The sequence below is a fragment of the Camelina sativa genome, chromosome 8 (assembly GCF_030686135.1).
Source record: "Camelina sativa cultivar CO46 ecotype springtype chromosome 8, ASM3068613v1".
In the NCBI taxonomy this organism is placed as follows: domain Eukaryota; kingdom Viridiplantae; phylum Streptophyta; class Magnoliopsida; order Brassicales; family Brassicaceae; genus Camelina; species Camelina sativa.
The window spans coordinates 8,054,565-8,070,230 of NC_141887.1; the positions used below are offsets into that span (position 1 = coordinate 8,054,565).

The 15,666-nt window shown below is 33.1% G+C and overlaps 1 protein-coding gene and 1 pseudogene across 1 annotated transcript; both read left to right on the forward strand.

Moving 5' to 3' along the window:
* The first annotated feature begins 3,411 nt into the window (after nt 1-3,411).
* LOC104706751 (serine/threonine-protein kinase/endoribonuclease IRE1b) lies at nt 3,412-6,887 on the forward strand. Its single transcript, XM_010422966.3, has 6 exons — nt 3,412-3,810; nt 4,043-4,289; nt 4,388-5,775; nt 5,856-6,028; nt 6,112-6,358; nt 6,434-6,887. Exons 1-6 carry the CDS (start codon nt 3,680-3,682, stop codon nt 6,882-6,884), a joined length of 2,637 nt encoding a protein of 878 aa, XP_010421268.2. The 5' UTR covers nt 3,412-3,679; the 3' UTR covers nt 6,885-6,887.
* Nucleotides 6,888-7,595: 708 nt separating this feature from the next.
* On the forward strand, nt 7,596-8,172 carry LOC104709337 (uncharacterized; annotated as a pseudogene).
* Nucleotides 8,173-15,666: the final 7,494 nt, after the last annotated feature.

The following is a 15,666-nucleotide window of genomic DNA, read 5'->3' on the forward strand; positions in this document are numbered from 1 at the left end:
GACCCTTTCTTCTCCTAAGACTTTGAAGTATTTTAGCGCCTTAACTCTGATGTCAACCTGAGGTTGTGTGTTTGGTCTTAGAGCCATCTATACCAACAACCACCCCTCGACATGCCTAGTCAACTACTTCAAGCACCACTCCTTCAAGCACACCACCTTTAACACCTCCACCATCATCCGAGTCTTTGCACCCCGAATCCCTGCCATGGCATTACTTATGTTAGTGCTCCTCACCCCGGTGAGTCCTTTGGCTCTGATTCTCCTACCAACGGCACAATGTCCTTTGACTGTGACCTACTTGGCATCTCTCGATCTCATCGACGATGTTCAGTCTTGCAACCTTGATTCTGCTTGTTTCCAACTGCTTTTTAGCACTTGTTTCATTGCTATCATGGATTCTTGCTTGATGTTTATCTTTATCTTTATTACTACTTATGGCTTTGGAGAAAATCTATGCTTGTATTATCTTAAACTTTGGGATTTTTATCCCCTCCTTATAATGCTTTCTGTTTAAATGAATAGAAACCATCTGTTTGATCAAAAAAAAAAAAAAAAAAAAACGACAGTACGACACAATCTATGCGGAGGGTTTTGTAAGCCAACTTGGTTTCTTCCTCTTTCCTACTTGTTTGTACAATTTTCAAAAAAATAAATAAATAAAAGAACAAATGTCGGGTTAGTCGTATTATCGTGTACTTGATTTCTGAAAAACAATTTTGTATTCTCCCACCCATAATTTGGCTATACACACCTAATTGGCCCATAATTCGGGCCGGTCTAACAAAATATGTGGTCCAAAGCGAAAAAAAAAAAGCCTTACAAAAACTACTTAATTGATGAAAAGTACACAATAATGCCTTAGACAACTTGACATGATTGTTTTGAAAGAAAAATTTTAGATACGGCAGTTGTTTAGGTATTCTAATAAACAATATTTTATAATAAACCTAATCATATTTTTTCCCTTTTTGTTTAGGTTTAAGAATTAGAATTTTGTGTTATTTTAAAAACAATAAAAAAAAAGAATATAGATATGATATTAATATATATATATAAAAGAGTAAAAAGATGTGGCCTCTTTTATGGTTTACGTATATACAATAAAACACATTATCCATTACATATATACACCAAAATATAGCTATATGAGGTTTCACATAAAGAAAAAAAAATTGAGGCCTTAAGCATAGGCTTAGCCCGCATGTCCTCAGGACCGGCCCTGATTCTATTATAGATAAATTGACAGTTGGTTTTTAATTTATATATGCCAGCAGAAAAAAAAAACAAAGACACAAAAATAGAATCCATAAACCAGAAATGCTTTTAGACATATATATGTGAAAATTTATTGGGGCATTACAAAAATATTTTTTTTATATATTTTCTATAAAATGGGAAAACTGATAAGCCAAGGTGTGTGGTAAAAGTAAAATTGTAAATACGCATATTTTGAGGTAAGATCCGACATGATCTTACCAACAGGCGAAAACCTACGGAGGAGACACATAACTAATCAAAGTGTATGTCGAAGATGCTGTCACGCAGAAGAAACAGCCAACCATTTGTTCTTCAGTTGTTATCATGCACAGTCATTATGGAGAGCTTTGGGGAACATCTGATTGCTGGCATGTTTGATGCAAATTCATCATTAGAGGAAAATCTTGACAAAGTTTTGAGCTGCAGTCTGGATAACAATACTGGTTTCAACGGTCAACTCCCTATTTGGATTCTATGGAGAATCTAGAAAAACCGTAACCTATTGGTTTTCCAGCGAAGACACGATTCATGGTCCTATACAATCAAATGGGCAAGACATGATACTGAAGAATGGGTAAATGCAGAGACGTACTTGTCAAGGCTAAATGCTACCCACACAACACCATCATCACGCAGATTCAAGGGCTGGACAAAACCGGAGACTTCATGGTTCAAATGTAATTATGATGCTTCTTTTATCAACACCGAAAATGAACCGCAAGCTGGATGGATTATAAGAAATTCTACAGGAACTTACGTGGAAGCAAGTCAAGCGAAAGGATCCAAAGTTCAGAATGTCTTAGAGAGTGAATGTCAAAGTCTTATTCAAGCAATGCAGCACTGTTGGATAAGAGGCCTACGTAAAGTGAATTTTGAAGGAGATTGCCTCGAGTTGACAAAGCTACTACACAGACAATCTTTCAATTTTAGCATGCATAAATGGATAAGAGAAGCCTTACTCTGGAAAGAAAAGTTTGAAAAAGTCAAGTTTACATGGATTGGAAGAGATGGTAACAAAGCAGCCAATCATCTAGCAAAAGATCCTCTAACCAATAACAATACATTCATGTTTCATTATTATGTTCCGAGTAGTTTGATAAATTTCCTCCATGAGGATTATTGTAATGCAAACGCTTGAAATCAATAAGATCAGATGTTACAAAAAAAAAATACGCATATTTTGTAGTAAAAAAACATATATCTTGTGAAAATGAAAAATTGGTGTATTCAACTTGACATTTTAAGTGAGTTGTGTAAAATTTACAAAACCTACGTTATCCAATCATGGATTTTAAAAAGTCTCATAAAATTCACATTTATTAAACTAATGATTTAAAAATCTATCTTAATATATATTGTTATTCAAAACAGTTTGTGAATTTAGATTTTAATGATTTTTAGGTATTCTGGAAGATTTGAGAGGATTTCTTTAGTTTAAAATACAGAAATCTAAATCTCGTTGTTTTAGGTGAGATTTAAAAGAATTTTACATTTAATTATATTAACTTCACTCAAATCATCAAAATCATTTAAAATCTCACGTTTACTTGAAATATTAGATTGAATACACCCACTTAGATACTAGGTGGCTAAATTATAAGGTGCATTGGCAATGCAATGGTTAAGTCATGGGTACTAGGAATTACATGTGAAATAGGTTTGGTTCTGGTAGCCTTCAACGCATACTAGTTAAGTTTGAGTGATGATGCCTTCTACACAAACTTCGGCAGATATATATATATGCATGCTAGACCCGAATCGTTGTCTTTCTTAGGAGTGGCAAGATATGTTATATAATCTCTGTTTGCACTTGGATCGTTTTGTTAGACAAATTTGATAATAGTTTTTTTTGAACTTTCATATCATCTAAAAACCGAAGTGCCACATTGTAATTAGTGAATACTTAAATAATCGAATATACTCCCAAATAACATTATATGCTTCTTTAGTTCCATTGGAAACTTGACGATGAGCTATAATACGAAAATAAAGTTTTATATTTCTTATAAAAAGATTTTAAAATCTCATTCATATGAAAACATAGTATGTATTTTTCAAATAACATATCAATTTCAGTTTCATGAATGTTACCGAACCAAAATTACTAAATTGACATATCCAGTTTAAACCGAGGATAAAAATATAAAAAGTGTTAAACCGGACCGGTTAACGTTTATTATTATCCCATATCCGACGAGCTTGAAGATGAAGAAATCTAGAAGACCCGTCGACATTGTAACATTTCCGACAGCAGTTTGGGAACTCAAAGCCCAAAATAGATCAGATTTTGTTCCGTTTCCGAAATATTGAGAATCCTCGATTTCTCGTAGATTTAGATCTGCATAAACCCCTCAAGGTACAGCTGCAAATTCATTCGATCAAGAAGAAACATTTCAATGGTATTCTAATTTTAAAAAGGGCGATGAGAGGATCAGCACTACTTGATTTGATATTGTTCCTGCTCGTATCTCCATTAGCTAACAGTCTCAAGGGATCTGAAATCTCCAAGTTCTATGACAAATCTCTTTCCAATCAAATCTCTCAGCCTGATCGGTTAGTCTTCCTTCGATTGTCCTGCTTTGTTTTGACTTCATTCTCTTCTCTCTAATTTCAATCTGATGGGTTTGATTTGATTGAATCTTATCTATTTGGGAACGTCAACATCTATTTGAATTGGTCTTAAAGTTGACATTTTTATTTATTTCAAGTCAGTGTTTTTAGGTTTCTTGGACTATGTTGTTGTTAGCAAGCTAAAGATTGTGTTTTTTTTTTTTTTTTCCTACAGAGAATCCGATTATGTATTGCTTTCTACGGTAGACGGGTCTATATCTTTAGTGGATATGTCCTCTCAGAAGCTGGATTGGACATTTCATACCAATGAGCCTATATACTCATCATACCAAGCTCCTCATTACCATTACACCACTGATGAGGAACGTGCCTCGGCTCTTGGTGATGACTTTTACATGGATTGTGATAAGAATTGGCAACTTTACAATTCCTCTATGCGTAAAGGCAAACGCATAACTAAGGTGTCTTTTCATATGATGTTTGTTAACCTCATTTTTAGTTAGAGTTTCTCACTGAAGTTGTATGTTATGAAAGTGTGTATCTTTTTTTGCTGTTTTAGATAGTGGATGCTTCGGAGTTCATTGGAACATTGCCGTATACTTCGACGGATAGGATTGTTTTAGGTAAGAAAGACACATCTGTGTTTCTCTTGGATTGGAAGACTGGGAAATTGGTTAAGAGGTATAGAATGGATGAGTTGTATTCTGATACATTCGCTGAAAATGATAAAGAAAAGGCTATTGTTTTGTCTAAAGAAGCTCCATTACTATTTGGACCGGGGTTAAAGGAATCAGAAGATCTTCCTGACCTGGTTTACATTGAGAGGAAAGATTTTAAAATCCAGTGTATATCAAAGTTTGGAGATGTTTTGTGGAGTGTTTCTTATGCTAAGATGGAAGCTAAACTACAGAATCATGAGAGTGTACAACTTCTGGGTGGGTTATCTTCATCAGATGGTATTCCTATTAGAACTTCTTGGGGCAAAAACCAGTTACCGCTATCGTATACTACAAGTGTTCCTATGGTCCAGTTACGTAATGTTAACTACGAAACACTGTTTCCGAGACTTGGTTTTCTAGACGAGGCATTGTATCTTCCATTTCAAGATAGAAAGCCTAATCAGTTGGCTCCTGGAGATGGGAATCAATTGGCACTTCCGAGTAATAAAGAGGCTGAAGAAGTCCTTTCCCTTCCCTTGCCTGAGACTGTGATTTCTCAGATCACTGATATTATTGATGGAAGCACTACACAGGCAAGCTTTGCTAGCAAATTTTCTGGTTTGGTTGTCCTACTTTTCGGCTTTTGTGTTACTATGCTTTCTGTTTGCGGCATTTTCTTTTGCCGGTCAAGAAAGAGCATGCGGATGAAGGAAATCTCTGAAGTCCCAGTCGTGATACCAAAGAAGAAAAAGCACAAGAAAAATGGGACTATAAAGGCTGCTCACAAGAAAGAGAACAAAGATTCCTCTAATGAAGAGAATGAGAAGAGGTTCCTTACTGCTTTCCCTGGCCTCAATAATAGTCTGGCCGAAGGATATAGGGTTGGTAAACTGTGTGTCTCCAACAAGGAGATTGCTAAAGGGAGCAATGGGACTGTTGTGCTTGAGGGATCCTATGAGGGTCGTCTTGTAGCGGTTAAGCGTCTAGTACAAACGCATCATGAAGTTGCTCAGAAGGAGATATTGAATCTCATGGCTTCGGACAAACATCCAAATATTGTCCGCTGGTATGGGGTTGACCAGGATGAACATTTTATCTATATTTCATTAGAACGGTGTGCTTGTAGCTTAAACGATCTCATCCACGCATCCTCGGGACTGCTTGAGAGTCCAACATCTTCAAGTAGTATACATTCGAGTCAGATCATCCCAATTCTCGAGAATGGCAAGGGAGTTGAGCTGTGGAAGGAAAATGGACATCCGTCTACTGTTTTGTTGAAGTTAATGAGGTTTGTTTAGTTTCTCATCTTTGACACTTATTATCAAAGGTTGCACACATCTTTCTGATCTTTGTATGTTTGTGTTACAGTGATATAATTGCTGGTCTAGTTCATTTGCATGATATCGGGATTGTACATCGAGATCTAAAGCCCCAAAATGTATTGATTGTCAAGAACTCATCTGTATGTGCAAAGTTATCAGATATGGGTATTAGCAAGCACTTGCCAGCCGACAATAGTGCCCTCACTAGAAATTCAACTGGTAAGTTTAGATGATACAATGTAACAAGGGAAACATAAAAATGATATATTCTTCTCATATTTGATTGTTGTTTTTAATGATAGGTTCTGGAAGTTCTGGTTGGCAAGCACCTGAACAACTCCGCAATGAACGACAAACAAGAGCCGTTGATCTCTTCAGTTTAGGGTGTGTTCTGTTTTTCTGTATGACTGGAGGTAAACATCCTTATGGAGACAACTATGAGAGGGACATAAACGTTGTAAATGATCGGAAAGATCTTTTCTTGATCGAGAGTCTTCCAGAAGCTGTTCATCTTCTCTCTGGTCTCCTGCACCCGGATCCAAATTTGAGGTACGGATGACACTTTTGGTTGATACTATTGTTATCAAAACTAGCATTTATATTTTCAATATTTTGAAAGTGCAGACCGAGAGCACAAGAAGTGCTGCATCACCCATTGTTCTGGAACTCAGACATGAGACTGTCTTTCCTCCGGGATGCAAGCGATAGGGTCGAACTGGAAAACCGAGAAGAAGGCTCACAGCTCCTGGCTGCACTCGAAAGCACAGCAGCGGTTACATTAAACGGGCGGTGGGATGAGAAATTGGATAGCATATTCTTAGACAATATCGGGCGTTACAGGCGGTACAAGTTTGACAGCATCCGTGATTTGTTAAGGGTCATAAGGAACAAACTGAATCACTATAGAGAGCTGCCTAAAGAATTACAAGAACTACTTGGGAGTGTACCTGACGGGTTTGAGAGTTACTTCTCAAGCAGGTTCCCAAAACTGTTGATTCAGGTTTATACAGTTTTACTTAATTACTGTAACAATGAAGAGTTCGTTTTGAAGTACTCTAAGACCACCGTATTCTAGGACTCTTGTATCATTGTATGATAAAAGATTTTACTAATTTATACCTGATCTCATGAAAAGAAAAAATTGTTGCTGATACGTTATTGACTTATTGCAACTCTTAAATATTGTACTGTGATTAACTATAATGTTTCAGCCATTTAAAATACCACATATTTATGTTTTTTTTTTTAAACTTTTTAATCGAATATTATGTAGTTTATTAAGCAAACAATGTTGTGCTACTAAAAGCTAACAACAAATTAAAATAGGTGTGGGCATTTAGATATAAATGATACACCACATCATTTTTCACAAAATCATAAATAAAAGATTATGGTTTTAAATTTTTAATTTTTTCTCCTTTTATTTCCGTAACCGTAAGAAAATTCTTTAAACTGTAGATTTTACAAAAATCTTAATTAAAATAAAATTATGGATTTTATAACATTAATCCGATTCATTTAATCGTTGACTGAATCTTTTGGTTTTGGTATAATAACATTGACCAGAACTCTTTTTTTTGGTCAAGTACCATTGACCGTAATTTATTGTTTCAAATTTATGCAAATTGTTTATATAGATAAGAAAATTAATCAAGTATAACTTGAACGTTAGTATTATTGATTTCAATTTAAGTTATCACACTCAAAATGTAAAGTAATCCGAGTATAAATTTACAAGCTTTTTGTATGGTTTCTTAAGCACATATATATAGTTATATACCACACACCAAAATGGCTCTCAATATGAATACGAATGTGATCATCACTACTCTTGTGACGATCTTGATTTCACAGTTACCTTCTTCCTCAACAGTGGATCCTGATCGGCCAACAAAGTCTGTAATCGACATAATCTGTAGCCAAACAGTCAACTTCAATGAGTGTAAATCGATTGTCACGTCACACTTAACTCGTCCCACGCAGACATCGATACCATAACAAAAGTGACGACAAAAAGAGCTCTGACCTATGCTCTGGAGACGGTTTCTCAAATCCAAGACTATCTTCTCCCAAATACAAGAGATTCTCGGGACAAAGCTGTTTTCTCCGCTTGCAAGATCGCGTACAACGCCGTGGTTTCTCGTCTTCAGAGTGCTTATGCGTCCATGTATGAACGTGATTACGTGTCAATGAAGGCACAGCAAAAATAAGCACTTAGGTATATTGAGGTGTGTATTAAGAGGACTAACTTCTTTCGCCGGACTCCGATTGTAGCAGCCAACTATTATGCGAGGTTGATGGCGATGACTGCCTCCATTTCAGGCCAGATCCTTTGCTCTTCCTACAACTGCGACCCCTGTTAGAACATTCTAGTTTTGATTTTACACAACTTTTTGTTATTCTTAATTTTGATATCTTTTGATAGAAACAACAACACATTCCATTAAATTTTTATTGTGTGCAAGACCAAAATAAACAAACGTCAGCTACATCATTAACATCGACTACAAGTAAATTTTTGGAAATAAAAAAATTAAAATCAAATATTTAGAATATGAACAAACAAAGAGAGGTTTTTTTATATATTTTTGAACGTACGTTTTGGGCATTTTTCGTAGATTAACAAAACGAAACCATTAGATAGAGAAACTATATTTTTTTGGTTTGAAAATCTCAAACATAGTACATTGTTCTTTAATTTTTCGATATTATCAATGTTTTAGTTTTTATTATACTTTCCAAGTTAGCTCATAATTTTAACGGAATGTTGGAAATAAAGGATAAAAATTTTAAAATTTGTCAATCTATTCATTCTATGAACAAATGTCAACTCTTTCGAAATTTCTATTTGCAGATTTAGCCAATTTTTTCAAAAGAGAAAAAAGATAAATTCTTAGGAAAACGATGAAGACGACATGAGGATCCTTTATATATTAGGGAAAATAAAGAAGACAAAGTGGTATTGCAGTCTATTATAATTGTAGAATAGTTGTAGATAAAATTAAAGAAGACAAAGTGGTAGAATCGAGTGAGAGAGCAAACACGTGGTGAAAAATCAAATTATATATTGATCTACAACTATTCGTACAATTATAATAGACGCAATACGATAGAGAGAACCATATCTAGAAAAGTGGAATGGTTTATATACTTTATACGTATGTTGATGCTTAAAGTAAAACTTTAATTTATGACATTATTTGTTACAATTACTCATTCGGATGATACAGATAATTAAGTTGTTTAGTATTTAAGTAACTGGAAAGTAAAGTGTGCAAGTCATAATTTGGTTTCACTCCTAACTTATACAGTTATACATCTCAAATTGAATCTCATTTGTACGTAATCGTAATCCTAAACTTATACATCCCAAAATAAATTTAATACTTTTAAAAGTTTAATACATAATCCATATGAATTAACTAGACAAAAAGAAAATCTATAATCTGTAAAAAAACAATTCTATTATAATAACTAGGAATCAAACCCGCGCCCTGCCGCGCGGGAAGTGAAAATTATGATGATAAAATGAAATGACTTCTATTTCTTCATAAAATATTTGTTTTAATTTCAATGAATGAGTATTTTGAAGTATAGTATTTGTAAACAATAAATTTAATGCAATTAATTCTGTAAAACTATATTTAGTTTGTAACTTAAGTTTGATTATTTTTGTAGTTTTAATAGATTAAAAAATTGAAATTAAATTATTACTTATATGTTGTAAACGTTACATCTTCTGTAGTTTAAGTTGTTTAATTAAATAATTACAATTGAGTCTTTAAGTAAATAAACTAATAAGTAAATATAATTAATTTAGGAGCTATCACTATTGTATTCTATTTCCTCTAATCGTTTCTTCTTTGCTCTCATGTAACGCATCGCTTCTACAGCCAATTGATAATCCATGACGCAGTGTTTCAATTCTTTTTCCTTAGCCGAAGGAAATTGGACTTTTTTCATCATTTTACGCCATTCCTCATGAACATTCTGCATATTTTTTAGTTATAGTAAAAATTGATTGTGAAGTCAATAACAAGAATAAAAAGTTTCGAATGATATACTTACTTGACGTTCCTTTTGACGAATAATTTTGCCGATTGATTGTAAATGTTTACGTCTTCTCCATTTTTTTTTTAGTTTTGTCCCACATGAACTGTTTAGGTTTTGGTGTGAATGCATATTGACTGACCTCGTCCATTTTCAGATTTAATGCTTTCATTTGCTTTGCTAGAATGATATTTTCGTCAATTTGGTTCAATGGTGGGTGTCCGAGATCTTCCATTCTACTTCAATAATTCACTATCTTCATCATAAACGTAGAAACAGAATTAGTAAATCAACAAAAACATTTAATTCCTCTATCATTCTACTCATTCTAATTTATTTTTGAAATTATGATAGTATTTGATGAGTGGGAAGGAATAAAGAAAGAGAGATGTTTAAATGCAATGATTTTATTAAAGAGATTAAGAATTAACGTACCTGAGACAGAGACGCTTAACTTCGCTTTGTTAATAAAGGATTATATTATTTAAGTGTGCGATAGAAATGAAGAGATTTAAGTAAGTTGCTAAATAATGGTTAAGGGTTGTTGCTTATAAATGGGAAGGTTTTAAAGAAGTATTGGAAAGGTTTAAAGAAACATTGCAAAGGTTGGCTACGAAGAGGTGGAAGCAAAGGTTGGCTACGAAGAGGTGGGGGAAGTAAGGTTGGCTAACGTTGAGAAAATAAAAAGGTGTTTATTTGTATACTATACACGTTAATTTACCTTTGTCGCTTTATTAACCCTGGGAGTTCGGTTAATTCGGTCGGTTCGGTACGGCTAAATCGGTTTTCGGGTTCGGTACAGTTCCGCTCTCGGTTAATTTCTGTTTTGAGTTTAAAATCTGAAACAACGCAATTTTGATTGTTTTCCGGCGACCGATGGAAAATAATCGACCGTGAAGAAGAGAAGAATCAGCGGATAATCACCATTGTTGCAGTCATGAGCCATTATGTCCAATCACAGAAAATAAAAAAATAAATCGAGTAGAAGAAGAAATAGAAGAGAGGCTGTAGAAAGGAATAGAGAAGAGAAGATAACAAACTGTAGAAATAGAAGGAAATAAGGAGCAACGGCGGTTAAAGAAAAAAGTAAGAGAGACCTTGGTTAGGGATATTAGGGTTTGTATTTAATTGGTTTAAATAAGCTTAGGCCCATTCGAAATTAATTAAACGTGGGCTTACATCATAATTTGGAAGCAAGTGATGGAACAAAAGAAACTTAGCCCACATAAACTAAAATTTCATAATTGTTTTAACCCACATCGGCAACTTTTACTATTTTTGTCTTCTTTGTTCAGCCCTACTTTATAACTTTATATTGGTTCGTAGAGTAACGTGCTAAGTATTGATATATTTGTTTCTTTGTTTGTTTTAATTTATAGTTTGTTATTTATGGATGAAACGATATATTTTTATGTAGAACGTGAGTTAACGAATAATTAAATTCAGTCGTAGTCGTATGGATGTAAATTTCATTTAATTTAAGCTAACTTGTGAAATAACATTTAACTTTTATTAGTTGAATCAAATTTATTCCTCCAATTCGTAGTTGTAGTGAATTAGTAAATATCTTAGGGTTATAGTTTAAAAAAATAATTTATTAACTTATACATGTACTACACATAATCTTCATGAATTATCATTTTTCTTTTTCTTTGTGGTCTCATAGATTTTGTAGTTAAGTCTTCAAGATCATTAAGATTTTCTTCTTTGTTACTCTTTTCTTCATTAGAAGCGAATACTTTGCTCTTTGGTATCATTTTTCTCTTCCTATTCCCAGTTTTTATTACTGTAAGTTCATTGTCTTTGGACTCCTCCTCTTTTATTCTTTTTACAGCTTCCGTTATTCCAGTGGGTGTGATCTTCCTTTTTTTTGTTACTCTTTGTTTTTTGTGTGTATCCCCGATAAGATAATTATCATTAGTAGCACTGTCTAGGTCTACATTCTTTCTTTTGGTGATGTTTACTGTTTGTTCAGCATTTGTGGGAGCGTCAAATACGTTTTCATCCTGAGTTGTTAAACAGATTGTATCTCCTTGAATACTTGTCACAGTTAGACCCGCCGATGTAGATTTAAAGTTAAAAGATGTGACTTTTATATTGAACTTAAATTTATTCCCCACAAGTTTTTCTGTAAGGAAATTGATAATATCTTCGTCTGTTGGAGTATAGAACATATTTTCCTGTTTCATCAATTACATTTAAATATAAGTAAGAATATTAATATTGTATGACTATTGTTGTTATAAATAATAATTTTTTGCTTTGTTGTTAAATTTATTATATGTATTTCTTACATAATATTTAACCAATTCAGTTGCAGATATGTTCAAAAGTTTGGTGACATCTTTATTAAATGTAGTCAATGATGCTACGTCTGAATCGTCCTCAACTAAAATTTCAAGCCGATACCTGTTCATGTATATAATAATAAAACTTCAAATAAGTTATTTGATTGCAGCTAAATTGTGAAATTATTAATTAAAAAAATATAAAGATATGGAATATACCTTAGAATACCAACGACATCTTCCTTTACACAATTATTGCAGATTAGTTTTCCTTCAATTTTTTGAAGTTTTTTTGAGCATAAATTACATGATACATAACTCCATCCATTCCTTGAACAGATTTCAATTATTTTGCCTTCACATGTAAATTCCTTCTCCTGGTAATAATTTTTGTACAATTTATTATTTTATTTTTAACTAAATAAAGTTAAAACCGCCGTTCGTAAATATATATTAATTATTTAATTAATGTTTAAGTCAAACAATTTGTACCTCAACTAAATCGCCGGAAATATAATTAATTATTTCAGAAATTTTGACCATTGATTTTTCCAATGTTGTTGGAGAGTTGTCGTTTGATATAGTTGTTATGATACTTGGCAATAAACTGTTAGAAATATTTGTAAGTATAGGAGTAAACATTTTCCTTTTTTTTTAAAAACCATTATTTTCAATTACCGTAATTTGAAATCGTCTATAACACCTTCTTGGTCATTAATGTAAATCTTTGTTGCAGAAGTAGAGTTTAAGTAGATATAACCTATAAATGATAATTATTTATAAGGAATAATAAAGAGAGTGATCCATTATATATAAATGATAAGAAACAAAATGAACGTGGGGTATTAGTTACCTGCATATTTTTTTGGATTGACACTTGTAATTATCACGATTTCTCCTTTTGCATCTTTATCTCCTAACAAGTCTTTATATGTATTGACTATGTTATCCCACAATGTAACTCGAACTTTACTTCCTCTGTTACATATTAATTTTATTACATTAATTAATAATGTACTGGAAACTAATGTGAAACGTGGCTTCTATTCCTAACGACAACTATTATTCAATTATAAAAAGTTAGGGGATGTATATAACCAACCCTTGCAGTTGAATATCTAAAGTTATCCTCTCATTTCCATTACTTGAATGTGCGTTCATCATTTTTTTATCGGTTATAACTCCAATAATATCTGTACAAAGATGGACAAAATATATTATTTAATATTATAAACATTTAGAATAGGTCTATAAAATTCAAGTATGATAATGCTCAATATATTAAAAAGCCCGAAATGACGTTCTTATTCAGTGATCATTTTTATTTTCTCACGACCATAGATATTTAGCAGATTTGTATGCCATCACGGCATGTGTTATTACCCGACATGCCATACTGCTATTTTTAATATTTTCCATACTGTTAAATTTTTAAGAACTTTGTGATAGAAAATTTAATATGCACTGAAACACTGAAGTAAATTATTAAGAAATTCATACCTTCAAACCGACTATTTTTATCGGATATATCCATAAGTTCATCATAATTACGAAGACTGAATTTTTCCGAAGAAATAGAGAAAATATTATTTTCTATCTGGGATATATTTGAATGGTCGTTCAACCGTATAGTAAAAACATGGTCGGAAATTTTATAATAATCACCGGCTCGCCATACTTCAAAATCATTTAGAAAATATATGGTTCCTTCGGTAAAATTATGTATGTAACGATCGATATATCGTTTATAAATTGAACCCATAATAGTTGTATCCTATAAACAAAACTTAGTTTAGTCATACGTAATAATCATATATTAAATATTTTAAAAGTAACTTGTACGAATGTATTAAGTTACCTTCTCATCCAGAAGAAGAAAATTCAAACTAATAATTTCATTTCCATTTTTTGGATTTCTTACTTCCCATATTCGTATTACCCTTCCTAGAATGCGTTGCTGTCCACGTTTCATTTGCAGGTTTGATAAATATTTATACGGTGGATTACTGTTATGACCCATGTTCTTCTAAATTCTTGTAGCTATGTTGAAGTTGTTGTAATAAAGGAATAGTGAAGTTTGTTCTCTTAATTTTAGAATGTTAATATATATATATAAAATCTAATAGTCACAATTGAAACGATGTACCTTTTTAAATCGAGAGTTGTGTCTTTTGGTCTTATGCTAACACATACCTGACCGTTGTGTAGTAGTACATAACTGACCGTTGTGTCTTGTGAAGTAATATACTAATTTTTTTTCTTGTTATTAGGATGTATTATTTTTGTTTTTATAAGCTAAAATAATTGATTTACATTTTCTAAATTGTTAAGACCGCACGTATAATAATCTAACCGAGAAGAACTAATACCAAATTATAATTAATGATTAACCGTGGGAATGTTCTATTAATCATTACGTACAACATGTGAAAGTCAATAACGAATTAGATTATAAAGAAATTATTTAATGAGATGAAATAAGTTCCTTCTTCGATTCCTTATGTTCTTTCTCCACTTCTTCAACGCCAATCAATCTTTTTCCGTCGTCATCATCAACTCCTGCTCCGGCGATCGCTCAACCAACCTCAGTGACAGCTGTCGTATATGATCCAAGGAAGACCGTAGCGACGCCTTATTCTAAGAAGCTTGTTTCGGTAGGGTTACAGCTAGTGACGTATTGACGGCGGCTGGAATTGCTCCGTCCAAATCCTCTGTGGCACCACCACATCGTCCTTCTGCTTAGGGGCAGCAGGAAAAACTACCACGACCAACAATTTGCCTTTTCTATTGCCTAATTCAATCTGTAGTATCGAAAAATATTATTGAGAATCTCTCTGTTCCTACCTTCCGTGTTGGGTACCCTGTGTATACTGATTCTCTCGATGCACTATACGAGAAGGTCAGATTGAATTGAATGAACTATAGAGGGACGCTGTTCTGTATGTTGTATGTATGAAGCGAATGCTATTAATGGACTTGATTACGCCTGTTCTACAAGATGCAAATAAGGTAGCCAAATGTAATGTAGTTCTTGGAAGAAAGTATCTAGGTTGTGATTGAATAGAGGTACATTCTTAGTCTGGTTTGTTTGAAATGTGCGAGAGTCATATTGGGGTTTTTGTTGAATTTTCATGTTGTCCTAAACTGCCGAAGAAGAGGTTGTTGAACCAAAGGAAGAAATTGCTAAGCAAGAGCTTTGGCGATGTGCAATCTGTACATATGAAAATGATGAGAATATGTTTGTGTGTGATATTTGCAGTGTTCTTAGCATCCTGTGGCCGAAAATCAAGGTAACAGTAAAAATACAGGAACAATATGTGTTTTGTTTTTTTTTTTTGTTAAAGGATATTCAAGGTACAATATGTGTTAGTGAGACTTTGGATTTATACAATCTCTCATTGCATCTGCATAAGATACACAACTATCATGTGTTGGTTGGTGATTATAGTCTTGTGTATGTATCAGTTTGCTGAGTATTTGGTATGCATTTTGTAATTTATGCATAGACATTGATGTTGC

Coding starts and splice junctions, on each gene's coding strand:
- LOC104706751 (XM_010422966.3), top strand. CDS start 3,680: ATGAGAGGATCAGCACTACTTGATTTGATATTGTTCCTGCTCGTATCT. Junction 6,029..6,111: donor CCTCACTAGAAATTCAACTG/GTAAGTTTAGAT, acceptor TTTTAATGATAG/GTTCTGGAAGTTCTGGTTGG. Junction 6,359..6,433: donor CACCCGGATCCAAATTTGAG/GTACGGATGACA, acceptor TTGAAAGTGCAG/ACCGAGAGCACAAGAAGTGC.